General features: G+C 39.5%; 1 protein-coding gene across 3 annotated transcripts in view; it reads right to left on the minus strand.

Annotated features, from left to right (window-relative positions):
• HEATR5B (HEAT repeat containing 5B) overlaps nt 1-13,025 on the minus strand; it is a 56,868-nt gene that overhangs the window by 28,697 nt on the left and 15,146 nt on the right. For all 3 annotated transcript variants that reach the window (XM_033053828.2, XM_033053830.2, XM_033053829.2), the window contains exons 15-21: nt 12,687-12,850; nt 10,823-10,998; nt 9,478-9,583; nt 6,975-7,165; nt 5,270-5,429; nt 2,381-2,570; nt 989-1,158 (exon numbers count right to left, since the gene is read on the minus strand). In XM_033053828.2, coding sequence (XP_032909719.1) covers nt 989-1,158; nt 2,381-2,570; nt 5,270-5,429; nt 6,975-7,165; nt 9,478-9,583; nt 10,823-10,998; nt 12,687-12,850 — 1,157 coding nt within the window. The remainder of the gene's footprint in view (nt 1-988; nt 1,159-2,380; nt 2,571-5,269; nt 5,430-6,974; nt 7,166-9,477; nt 9,584-10,822; nt 10,999-12,686; nt 12,851-13,025) is intronic.

The raw sequence follows: 13,025 nt of genomic DNA on the forward strand, positions 1-13,025 counted from the left end.
ATCCACGTATGAACTTCATTGTCTGTAACATCACCCACTGGTATTTACAGAGTAAATGGCTGTAGAGATTTTTCATACTAAAGAGCTTATCTATTTCAGGGTGTGTTGCACCCCTTTCATGCAAAATTTTGTGAAGGGACAAGTGACAGATTCTGTAAACACACTGCACTCCCAGGAATGCTCAGGGCAGGGTGGGGCTTGGTTGTGCACAGGGCTGGGGAGAAGCACCTAATCATGAGAGGATGCCCTAGGGAAAATCTGGATGGCAGACTATGAAGAAGGTCCAGTGTTGGCATAAGTAGGATTGCATTCCTTCAGGTAACACTGAGTCATCAGCGCCACAAAGAATGGCATAAACAACTTTGCAAAACATCTAACAGACATTAGGGAGAAGCTTTTCAAATTTCTCAGTATTAGACTATTGAATACTCTAAAAATAACTTTTACAATAGTAATTATTAAAAAAAGCCCCACCTACCTACACCAAAATCACACCCACGCCACCTTTCCTCTTATACTCCTATTTGGTATGTTTTGGGTTCAAGCCTTTGCGTTACTTCCAGGCTTAAGCCAGGGCTTGCTGACAGAACACCAACGGAAGAAGGCAACATGAACAGCAGCAGCACAAGAATTTGTATGTCAGCCCCTATTATGCTGACAGTGGTAACATAAATCCAAACTCTGCTACCTTCGCTCATTTTCCTCTTTGCATGCAACTAGTTGGACCAAACAGAGCATTTCAGCATCTCTTTTACTCAGTGCTATTATTCATAAATGCTTGCCATCTTACACTGTTGAGGCCCTATGACTTCAGTTTGGGCAGCATTCTGAAAATACACAGAACAGCTTGGGGACTCCAGTGTTTTTTCAAATATAACTTCCTTATGACATATGGCTGTCCTTTACATCTTGCTCAATATTTCCCCTGTCCTCTGCTAAGCACGTGCATAAAACTTTGAGGACAAAAAGGGATGCATTTGATACTCACACAAAGACTGGGAACCAGACTGGACAGGTTGACATGCCGTGGTGCAAACATATGAAGCTGCTGAAGGCAGGATATAGCAGCTGCCTGAACAAGCGAGTCTGAATGGTCTTGTGTGATTGCACATCCCACCAAACAGGAAGAACGGATTGTTGAAATCGTAGCTCCGTTACCTAACGATGTAAGAGGATATCTTTAACTCAGCAAAACTTTTCTATCACAACCGCAGACTTTAAACCTTTGAGAAGCAAGAATTACTAAAGCTTCAATATCACAAAAAATAGTTCTCAAATTAACATGCTGTCCAAATGAAATTCTGGATTGATGATCTCCAGTTGGAAATATTGTGAGACTATCTTCCCAGGTCATGAAACCAGTTAATTATCTGAAGTCAGATTTTAAAAGTCTCTTTCATTTTACATATGTACAAGCAACATTTCACGCACTGAGACATTTCCTAAAATATCAGGTAACTCTTAAGCTCGTATCTATGTATGTCAGCAATTTTAATTAGTTCCAATAGAGGAGTCGCACTGTTCTACTAGAACAAGCATTTTAAAAGAACAGTAGTTAATTTGAAGAACAATCCCATTCTGCATTTTAAGAATTAACCTACATCAGGTTTATAAAAATATTTTAAATTACAGAAATATAACCAGCAGAAGACAATCTACTTAAGTTGTTATTTTAAAAGTTAATAATTCCAGGTCAAAAGGTTAACACACAGATACACAAGTTCAATTAAACCATCCAGAACTATGTCATAACTAAAACCTTAAGTTTAGCTATTTAGAGTTAAAATTCCACTATTGGCTTTCTGGCACTGCATCAAAGACTATCCTGTAAATACTCACAAAAATCCCAGTTAGACAAAGTTACAAATACGTTGTTTTAACACCTGAGGCACAGAATTTCAGTGTTTGGCATGACCAGATTTTAAGTCTCGACAATAAGGTACAGAGATCTAAGGATTTCAAGAATGAATGGAAATGAGTTATAGTTCACAGTATCAACTGTGTCAAGCTCTCACCATTCGTTTAAAATAAAACAAACACATGTTAAAAAAATGGAGGAAAAAACCTTGTCCCATGCTCCACAAAAATACACTCAGCAAAATATGCAGAAGGAGTTTCATAGCCTAGCCACCATGCAAATTTACCATTAGCCAAAGCACCATACAACACTGCAACTTCTTTATACAAATCTCAAGCTGCAGTCAAAAAAGCCCCAAGCAGTCATAATGAGGATCAAAGTGAGTTTGTTTGCAGGACTAACTGAAACAGCCAACATTGCCTCCCCCAACTCGCAACAAACAAAAATTATGTTCTTCCATTTAAGGTTACAATATCATCTTCATACAAGGTTATTTTTCTTTCTCTTCAGATTCCCACTAACCTTGCAGCTCAGGCCCAACAGTAGTTATGATAGCTCCAAGGCACCTGCCCAAGCACTGATGTACCTCTGTATGTGACGGTGGGACAGTTAAGAGCAGGGTGAGAACGAGAGAGAGCGTTGGCTCCACGTACCCACGGTACATCGGTCCGCTAGAATCCACTATCAAGGCAAGTGAATGGAGAGACCAGGTCTACCAAAAACACAAAAGAATATTGTTCAGTAATGCATTTAGGAAATGACACAGTCTTTTATGGAGTTGGAGCCTAGCTCAGTAGTTCCATTCTTAAGCACGTCTAATTCACTACTCTGACCCCAGAAGTTTTTACAAATTTTCAGGACCTCAAGCAATCACCCAAGAGTTTTAAATATGTCTAACACAGTCTTTGGTCATCAGAAGTTTTGGGGATAATGGAAATAAGGTGACAAAGAATTTAAGAAAAAAATATACTTAAGCACTTCAAAGAAGAAAAATATAAGCACAAACAACACATCTACTTAAAACAAAAAGGAAAAAAGAAAACTGACTCAAGACAGGAGAAAGAAAGAATCATTCCACTAGAAAACTGGAGGGAGAGTCTGAAATGGGCAGCTTACAAAGCCCTTAGCAGAGATAGTCCCTAACATTCCAGTAGGAACTGATTTTCATGACAAGCTGAAAGGTTCACATGCATTCTTCTAACTTTCTTTTTAGTGGGTACAAGAAAAAAAATCAGTGTTGTTCAGTCAGTGTACAGCATGAGGGAAAAAATGGTGAAAGATAGACCTATTTCACTGAAGATTAGTAAACAACAAAAGAGCAAAGTACTTTATTGTAATTGTTAAAGCAAGGAGCAGGCAAGAGGACAGTCCTTTTAGATACTGACATTTCACTGGAAATAAATTCTACTGACAGACCTGAAAGCATTAGCTATCTCTCCATAACATGCTACTAAAATGGTCTTATTTCAGAATTTTCTCACATAATATACATGACTAAGATAAAAGAGTATTACTATTACAAAGCTAGACTCTTAGGAATAAGCTGGAAAACCTGCCTTTAAAACTGCTACCTTTTAATCCCCTCTGATGCAACCTGAAAACCATTAGCACTAGCAATCATCTAACTCCACAGTCCTAATCCCATGGTAGTACATTACAGCTTATCCTTTCATTCCTGTAACTTCCATTATTCATACTTCCATAGAGTTTCTGTGTAACCACAATGATCCCGTGAGGGATGAGGTTTCAAAGTTTAGTTTTTCACAGTGGCTGGGTGCTGTTTTCTCAATTAAAAGTAAGGTAGATAGGCAAGTTCCACCTGGATTTTCCCTTTATACTTCTTTTTCTTTTGCTTTTTCATAAAACATTAACCTTTCCAATTTCTTTTTGAAACAACTGGTGCACAGTTATATGCCTCAAGTTACCCACTCATACTTGAAGTTGGTTACGTGTGCAAATTGTACTTTGTCTTTCCAAACTAAGACAATTCAAAAGAGACTTAAAATCACATTTATAGGTTTTTTTTTAACATTATCTCCAAAAAAAATCTAGGCTTGTTTTCCCAAGTGATAAGCCTTGTTACTTTGATTTTTTTCATTGCTCTGAGGAAAAGAAATAAGGTACTGAAACAGATGTTCTATCAATTTAACAGTAAACCAAGGTGTAAGTATGATTCTTTATAGTTACTGGGGGCTTCAGCTTCTCAGGCTGTGGGTATAAAGTGCCCCTACTCATGGGTGGCACACAATTTCCTGATGCTAAAGCACAATAGTCACCATTCACTCATTTCCTTGCAGTAATTTAGGAAAAGGATGACAAGAAGTTATCTATTATATTATGCAATTACACCACAATCTTTGAAGAACAGTGATTTTAGACAGGATACTTGCTTTTACTCAAAAAAGTTTCAAGTTTCTGTTCTTTCCTTCTCAAGCAATTATTTTAGTGCTTTGATACATTTCATTGCTGAAGGCAGAAAAAAATCAGCACTTTTTCCTCTAACATTCAACTTCCAACAGTAAAGAAACGTGTACTGGCCCATCTAGCCCTCTCTTTGTTTTACAACAGACACAAACAGAGGTGTAAAGGAAAGTAAAGACAGACCAGGACACTGACCCCTCACACTTTGCTTGAGAGAGTAAAGGCATTTTATTCCAATTTTCCCATATTTTCAACTTAAGAAGCATTCTGAACTGCACATTGTCTATCCACATTCAGCAGCTCCATTTGTCTTCCAACAGTTTAGTCCCCTTTCTACTATACCAGCAACTTTAAGTAGTCAAGTCATCCTCTTGTGAGACTTCACATATCTACAGTCCACAGTAGATAGAAACCCCTCTGTATCTTAGACTTGGCTCCTACTGATTCCCCATTCTGTCCCCTAACTGCAATTCAGCTTGCAACATATTTCTGGGCTCATAATATAACCCTGCAAAGATGATGTCCTGTACCTATACCACATACACAGGAATTACTTGGCAAAGGAAACTACTGCTCATCACTTGAGACTCCAGGGAGTGATTACATGTCAGTCAGCAGCTAGTATTAAAAGCTTCCTTTCAGGCAGCTAAGGTAGTACTAACATATGTTGCTTTAAAGGAAGTTTGGAATATGCCCACAGTGCATCACTCTGGCACAGCTGACAAGCAGACACGTCTTTCTGAATTAACCTGACCACTTTCAACTGCCTCTCTAAATAGCTAAGAAAATACATTTTAATTACATTACATCTTGGGGATTCTGCACTCTGGGAGTTTATAAGAAAATATTCAATTTCTTCATGCTCCCTGGCACATGCTACACATCTTACCTGTGACAACATCTACTAAAGAATATCTGAACAGGTAGTTTAATTTTTAATGTTCATCTTGAACATTTTAAGTAATTTTGTGGTGATTGTTTATTTTTTACCTGGACTTCAGGAGAGGTTCCATCTTGTGCCAAAGCCAAGAGAATACTGACACTAGTTTTCAAATGCTGTCCAGAACCTATTCCACCAACATACCGATGAAGACAACCCAGAGCCAAGGAATGGCCTGTTCTTGATACAACGTCTCGAGCAGATTTTAACCTATCAATGTTTAAATATAAAGAAATCATGTCATTCAGTAAGTTTGTTACACAGTGCAAAAGACGAATAAAATTTTGCACGCTATCTAAACAAAATCTTGAGAAACCTAAACAACACCAAAAACAATGTACTTACTCTATATTGTTATTAATCCAGGTTACATATAAAACAAGAGGAAAAACGGTATTTAAATCATTATTTTCTTTTTTTCTGGTCAGAACTTGACCTTTTAGATAAAGAAGAATTTTGGGGGATATAGAGAAAGAATTCAGATTTTATAAGTGTTTCACAGCAGACTAACTTAATAATCATTCCGAAACCATTGCAGTGAAAAGGAATCAGTAATAAAAAAATGACAATACACACAGAGAAATGACAAAGAAATCCACAGCTACATCTTCCACTGCAAATCCAGCTTTTCATATAGCTGTTTTCTTCTACAGCTGATTTTTATGGCATTTCCAATACAGCCATTTTATTTTTTTAAATAGAAAGCCTTTTATAATGAAACTGAAACAGAATGAGAGCATTTTGAATGATCTAATTGTATGAAGTTGTATGCATTGACTTATTGAGTATTTTCCACAATACTGCTTCTGAATGCGTGTCACATACATCATTTGGTAATTAGAAGCCTTTTCGGTGGGTGAGGAGGGGAGGAGAGACAAAAGAAAGGATTTCCTAATAAGGACAAAGAAAGATTTCTTTTCCCCTATTGACTGTATATGAGAGACATGCATGGTGCTGGCCATCAGTGAGCAACAAAGTAAATGCACATGTCAAATATAAAAAATTACTTGACTGTCAACAGAATGACAATCATTAACAACTTATAAGGTAATCTAGATAAGAAACCAAGGAAAGTCCCAGTAACAGAAATTCAAGGAAACACAGCAAGGATGATGTGTTTTATTACAAGATGAAAGGGTGAGAAAAATTTAATTACTCAGACGTAAGAGAGCTGGACTGAGGCTATGTGCATGCACCTGGCCCAGCCAAAAGCATGGGCTGCAGCCCTGAGGCAGCTGCATTCTGATTCACAAATATCTGATGCCTTAAGCAAGAAATGGTGAAACATGCTGTCTTGTTGCTTCTACCAGACATCATTCTAAAGACCCAAGATAAACAACAGAATATAAAAAAAAAATGGGCCAGTAAATCAGCTAAATAAATATGTAAAGAGGATGTTTTAGTGAAACAGAACCACTGTTACATAATTCATATTACAGACATACTTAATAGAAACTGTGCTCATCTATCTGAAACAGTTTAGTAACCTTCAGGCAACTCATCAAAAGCTGTTCACCAGCACCATTTCACATTCCGAGTGTTTAACAACTCAGCTTTTACTCCTCATATGAAATAAATCCAAAAGAGAAGAATCTGTTTGAAAGTTTCTTAGATCAACATAACCACAGGGATCAAGCATGAAAGAAGAGAATAATGAATACAGTATTTAGAAGAGGAATCTTTCAAACTACATTAAATTACAAACTACATTAAACTGTAATTTTTATTTCATTTTCTGAAATAAAATCAACTTACTTATCAAAACTGTACTGAGCCATTCTAGCAATGAAAGAGGCTTCTCCAACCACTTGAGCCATTCTGCCAAGAGCTTCACCTGCTGCACATCTCAAAATAGGGTTAGGATTATCAAGGGCACCCATTACAAGTGTCAAAGCAGATTTCCGGACTTCTTCTGGTCCCAACGTGCTCTTATTCTCAGCTAAACCCTACATTAAAAAAAAAAAAAAACAAAAAGAACAATCCCAACATCCCAATGTAGGGGCGAAAAAGCAAATATATTTGAGATCATCAAGTGAAAACTATGCGCTTTTGCTTTTGTCTAAATTTGTGGTAGTTCATCCTAAAACACATTGGTTGAAAACATTTAAAACCCAAAATCAACAACATCCTGGGTCTCATGATGTTTGCCAATACTCTACATATTTCACATACAGGAAGATGTGTTGCACTAGCCTTTTTTATCAAATGCATTACCTATATGCACCCTAGTCCTACCAAATCTGATCTAGCTTTAGACAGGACACCTCAGGAAAAAAAGAGAAGCTTTAAAAAAATCAAACTGCAAAAATCTAACAGGAAAACCACAGACCAGTTACATTTCTACAGGAATCACTTAGATTGAAGACATTATAGATACATGAAAGTATTATTTTTCTTTATAATCACATCCTTCCAAACATTTATATAGCCTCTTATATGAACACTTTACAAAACAGTAACACTAACCAGTGCTTCTGCAGTTTCTTTTGCTCTTGGAGAAATAATTAAACACAGCTAAAGTAAAAACACTGCATGTACTATAGAGCAAGAAGCCAAAGGCTCTACCTTAGATTGCAATTTTCATAAGTCCTCATTTCATCTGAATTTTGACATTTTTTGACCACTTGGTATGGCATGGAAGCTTCCAGAAATCTGCCTCAGAATCTACACTTCAAGTTGCAGCAATGTAGATCATGTTTTTAAGAACAATGCAAAGAACTGAGGTACTGTTTTGCCAATGTATTTTGCCAATCAACCAAAGACATGGAGCTCCAGTAACAGCTTAAACTGGGCAGCCACTATTTGTGACTTGCTGTCTTACTTGATAGCATCAGGTTGCATTTCCAAGTCTAAATAAGAGAGCACACAGCAGTAGCTGCAGTCAGTGAGACTGGGCATAAGCACCTAGAATTCTGTGCAATAAGGCAACCAAAATGTAAACCCAAAGTTATTTGCGTATCCAATTACAAAAGCCACATCCGCACAATACTTTGTGACTTGAGGGGTTTTTTCAGTATATATGACAAAGTACTTAAATCCATGAGTCCAGTGCAAATAAAACCACAGGACTGAAGATGAAAAGGCAGCCTGAATACACAGAATGCTGACAACTGCAGAATGCTGACTACACAACCCTCATCTCTTCTCCGTACTGATACATGAAGACAAGCGCTCAAGCTAGTATCTGAAAAAAATTCAATTGTGGAATTTTCAAATTTTTGAATTCTTGAGTACAGTAAATTCACGAATACAAGCCGCACTGAGTATAAGCCGCATCTCTGAGTGTTGGCAAACATTTTGGTTTTTGTCCATAGATAAGCCGCACCCGAATATAAGCCGCTCTGTCGTTCGCAGCGAGGACCCGCGTGCAATTAGTAACAGAACCGCGGGAGGGCGGGGTTTACTGGCTGAGCTAAGGCTGTGCAGGCTCGGCCCGCTAGGGGCCGCTGACGGGGCCAGGTGGCCCAGCCCGGTGCTGCCGCTCGGGGCCGGCCGCCGCTGCCACTGGGCTCGGTCACCCCGGGTCGGCGCTGCCCTGCGGTGGCAGGCAGGGACGGAGCTTCCCCTGCTCCTACGGCAGCGGCGGCGGGCGGGGACGGAGCTTTCCCGCGCCCGTGGCGCCGGCGGCGGGCAGGGACGGAGTTTCCCCGCTCCTGCCGCGGCGGCGGCGGGCGGGGACAAAGCACCCCGTCGGCTCCCCGAGCCGCGGCAATGGCTGCGCGGGGCTCCCGTCGGCTCCCCGGGCCACAGCAATGGCTTGCGCGGGGCTCCCGTCAGCTCCCCGAGCCGCAGCAATGGCGGCGCGTGCTTCCCCCCCCCTCCCCGGGCCGCGGTAGGGGCGGCCTGGGTCCCCCCTCTCCTCCCCGGGCCGCGGCAATGGCGGCGCCGGGCCCCCCCCATCTCTCCCCTGGGCTGTGGCAGAGGAGGAAAGAGAGCTCTCCCGCCTCTCTCCCCGCCCCCCGTGCTGCCTGCAGGGAGCCAGGCTCCACCCGCGGTGCAACAGAGTAGCGATTTGTAACAATCGCAAAATGCCGACTTTGCAGCTGCTCGGCTCAGCACTCTGGCAGGCACTTCTGAGGTTGTATTAGCCGCTCCTGATTATTAGCCGCATTTCCGGTTTAGGAGCAAAATCTTAGTCAAATTGGTGCGGCTTGTATTCGTGAAATTACTGTAACTTTAGTAATATTCTTTTAACAGCCCTTTGTACTGAACACAAGCTGATGAACTTGGCCTTTCATTACAAGTTTACAAGTCCTACCTTCAAGGCACTAAGAACAGCAGTAAAGATATTAAGCTGCACAGCTTGCTGGCGAACACCTTTAGCCTGCTTGACACATTCAGCAAAGTGATCCAACATCTGTAATCTAAAACAAAGGAAATAACATAGTTGAAGTGACAGCCTTTCAAAATACAAACTAAAGCACAGCAGGTAAAAACCACACACAACAAAAGGGCCTTTTAAGTTCAGTAACAGAACTTATGCTTCAGGGGTTGCAGGAGGTATTCGCTATAGGTAATAACAGCAGAGTTACTCTGAACAACCCTTTGCTGGTTCTTCTAGTTCATCCACACATATTTACTACTCCTTTGAAGAAAACACCACCAAGAGGAAGTGAATCTTCAGGTGCATTTGGCTGTGTAATTAGAAAGCTATTAGGACTCGAGTGAAAAATTGCTGTCTTTCCACTACCATTTAAAAGAGTGTTACCCTTCATATTTGTTTTTCTGTTTGTATTGTTTTTCCCATTTAACCTCCTTTCCTCCCCAGAAAATATTACTGGGAGGAGGAACATTCCCTAGAAGATACAAAAAACAGGAGTGTAATGAATAATCTGCACTCTTAATTACTCAGCAGTTCCCAAGCTACATCTTTTCACAGTTAACAACAGGTACAGACCAAGGTGAATCTCAAATCTATCCTGCACTTACTACAAAATGAGATTGCTAAGAAAAAACTGCTCCCATAAGGTTTGCATTGAAAGATGATTTTACTTTGAAATCCTTCTTTGAACTGCTTTCACTGTGTGCTCAGGGACAAATTGCCTGAATTGAGTAACAAAATTAGTGCTGGCAACTCATAGCTCTGTCGAGGTAATGTGAAACACAAAGGAAAATATGTCGAATTCCATTTTCTGTTTTTCATTGTGGATACAATTCCTTGGTGACTATAAATCAAATGGTCTTACTTGTGGAAGTCAAATGAAATTCAGCGGAGGCCCCTGCTGTTTTCAAGGCTGATTTGAAGTTAATTGCAATGGGTACTTATGCAGGAAATTTTGGTTGCAGAGATATTACTGCCGTTAAATGCATTATGAAAAGAGAAGAATCTAGTCTCCATCTCTGAATACTAATCTTCAAAAGAGATAAAACTGAGGAAATCACTTTATTTCTAAAGTGATTACACATATTCTGGAATCTTGAGACACAATGGACGTCAAATACTAAACTCTGAATTTGAAGAGAGTTGATACTTCAGTCAATTCTTATTTCAGGAAAACAACCAACCAACCAACTAACCAACCAAAAAAAAAATGTTACCAATGTAACAGTAACCAGAGAAACAAGGTATTCGGTTCTGAAATTGAACACTGATGTAAACTGACCTATGTTTGTAAGAGACATGAGGAAAAACCACACCAAAGAGAGCCACAGATGCATCAATGACAGATACTCCTAGAGGAAGGGGACCAGGTACAGCTTCACCAGCAGGGATGCGCAAATAAATAGAAGAGGGATCGTGTTCCAGAGCACCACTTCCAGATGCACTGTTTGGCTGAAGCTGCAAAATGCAACACTACATGAATACCTCTGAATATACCTTTGCACATAAAATTTGGAACTAGAAATAACCAAAACACATATGCAGTAGTTAAAACAACAGAATAGCTTACAAACACCTGAATACAAGTGCAGTATCCCCATGCATACATGTTAGCATTTACAGGGTCAGCTGAGTTCTGAAGGGTCACAACCATTAACAGCTACATAAATACACAAACTATCACTTCTGGTGTTAAGGGATTAAAATTAAGAGAAAAGCAGATTAATTCTGGTACTAATAGTAGCTTCTGAGTCATTGATTATGAAGTGCCATTTCAGAAAGAAGGTTATTCATTCACTCTCTGAGGACAGAGTTACAATACAGTGTATTAAATGATCAGTTGTGGCTCCAATAATGCCCTGCACAGAAAGAATTAGAAACAGTATTAAAATTATTAACTCTCCCATCATCAAAAAAATACTTCCTAACCATCATTCTTTCATTAAATACTACTAAACAATTATCTATTTTCTCTGAAGAAAAGTCTATATTCCTATCAATTATTTAATCATGAAACAAAATTAAGAATCTAATAGGTCTGTATTCTTAGAAGGCCAGAAAACACAGCAAGGTTTGCTGACAACTCTATATCATTAAAAAATAAAACATGACTAAGCACAAGAGAATCATAGAATGATAGAAAGTTAGGGTTGGAATGGATCCTAAAGATCATCTATCCCAATGCTCTCCTGCCATGGGCAGGGCACCTTCCACTAGAGCAGGTTGCTCAAGGCCTTATCCAACCTGGCTTTAAACATTGCCAGGTTTGGGGCATCCAAAATGTCCCACAGCAATCACTCCAGTTTCTCACCACTCTCACAGTGAGAAATTACTTCCTAATATCTAACCTAAATTTCCCTTTTCAATTTGTGCCTGTTACTCCTTGTCCCATCACCAAAATTCCTGATGCAGGCAGGAAGTGAAAAAAAAGGGGGAAGGAGGGAGTGGGAAAAAGCTCTGTGGATTGAAGACTGCACTGGAAATCTACTATGACTTCCACAAAAAAAAGGAAGTTCGTAAAACTCTTTTTTGCTTTAACATGCTGATCTTGGCTCAGAAACGGCTTCCCACACCCTTGGTATCAGTCTTGGCTTTTGGATCTGCTCCATGAAATTTTCTGAGAAACTCTCCCATTATTAGATGGCTGTTGCAGAAGAGGCGTTTTCAGCCAACAACGTTGTGTCAACACTTTCAAATGAAATGTAAGAGTTCTTACTACACCTATAAAACCAGTTAAATCTTGTTTTCCTGTAACTCCATTTGCAATATTGATATTTTGACAGGAGTTTCATTATAAAACATAGTAAGTGAAACCTACATTTCCCCTAGTTCAAGAAAATTTATATGAGAACAACTTTTAGGTTAGGAAGACTGGCAGATGAGAAGAGATACTGAGTAATGCGGGTTTTTTAAAGAAATTAATCTAGCTCACTAAGCACAACCCTACGAGTAGCATCATGCAATTTATATCTCAGCTGTAGGTGGTTTTTAATCAAAACAGTACCCTGTAGATGGAAGCACTTACTTTAACAAAGCTCTGAAACAAGACTAACAAGAAGGTATGAAGTTCAAGTTTTGGAAGGCTTCCCCCACACACACATCACACAGACAGGGCAGATAATTAATTCTTCTAGCTTTTTTGTTACCTGATCTTCAATTGACTTATGATCTGTTTCCTGCAGCCAAGAGCCGAGCAGAACACTGTCATCATAGTGACAAAGAGACCTTAGGAGTGATGTGGTTGTATTAGCAGAGTTGTCTGTCAAAGTAAATTCTGCCACCAGCTCTCGAAGAAGAGCATTAAATGATCCTAAAAAGACAGACATTAGAAAGAATCATTTCTGCTTCTTAGCCAAAACATTTCAGATAGTGATCAGAAGTTATAAATGTACCATTACTTCAATTTTAGAGGTAGCTGACAATACTTGAGTTGAGAGCAAGGCTTCAAATGGAACTGCAGGTTCTCAGTTCCCAAATCATGGGTA

The sequence above is a fragment of the Catharus ustulatus genome, chromosome 3 (genome assembly GCF_009819885.2).
Source record: "Catharus ustulatus isolate bCatUst1 chromosome 3, bCatUst1.pri.v2, whole genome shotgun sequence".
Classification (NCBI taxonomy): Eukaryota; Metazoa; Chordata; class Aves; order Passeriformes; family Turdidae; genus Catharus; species Catharus ustulatus.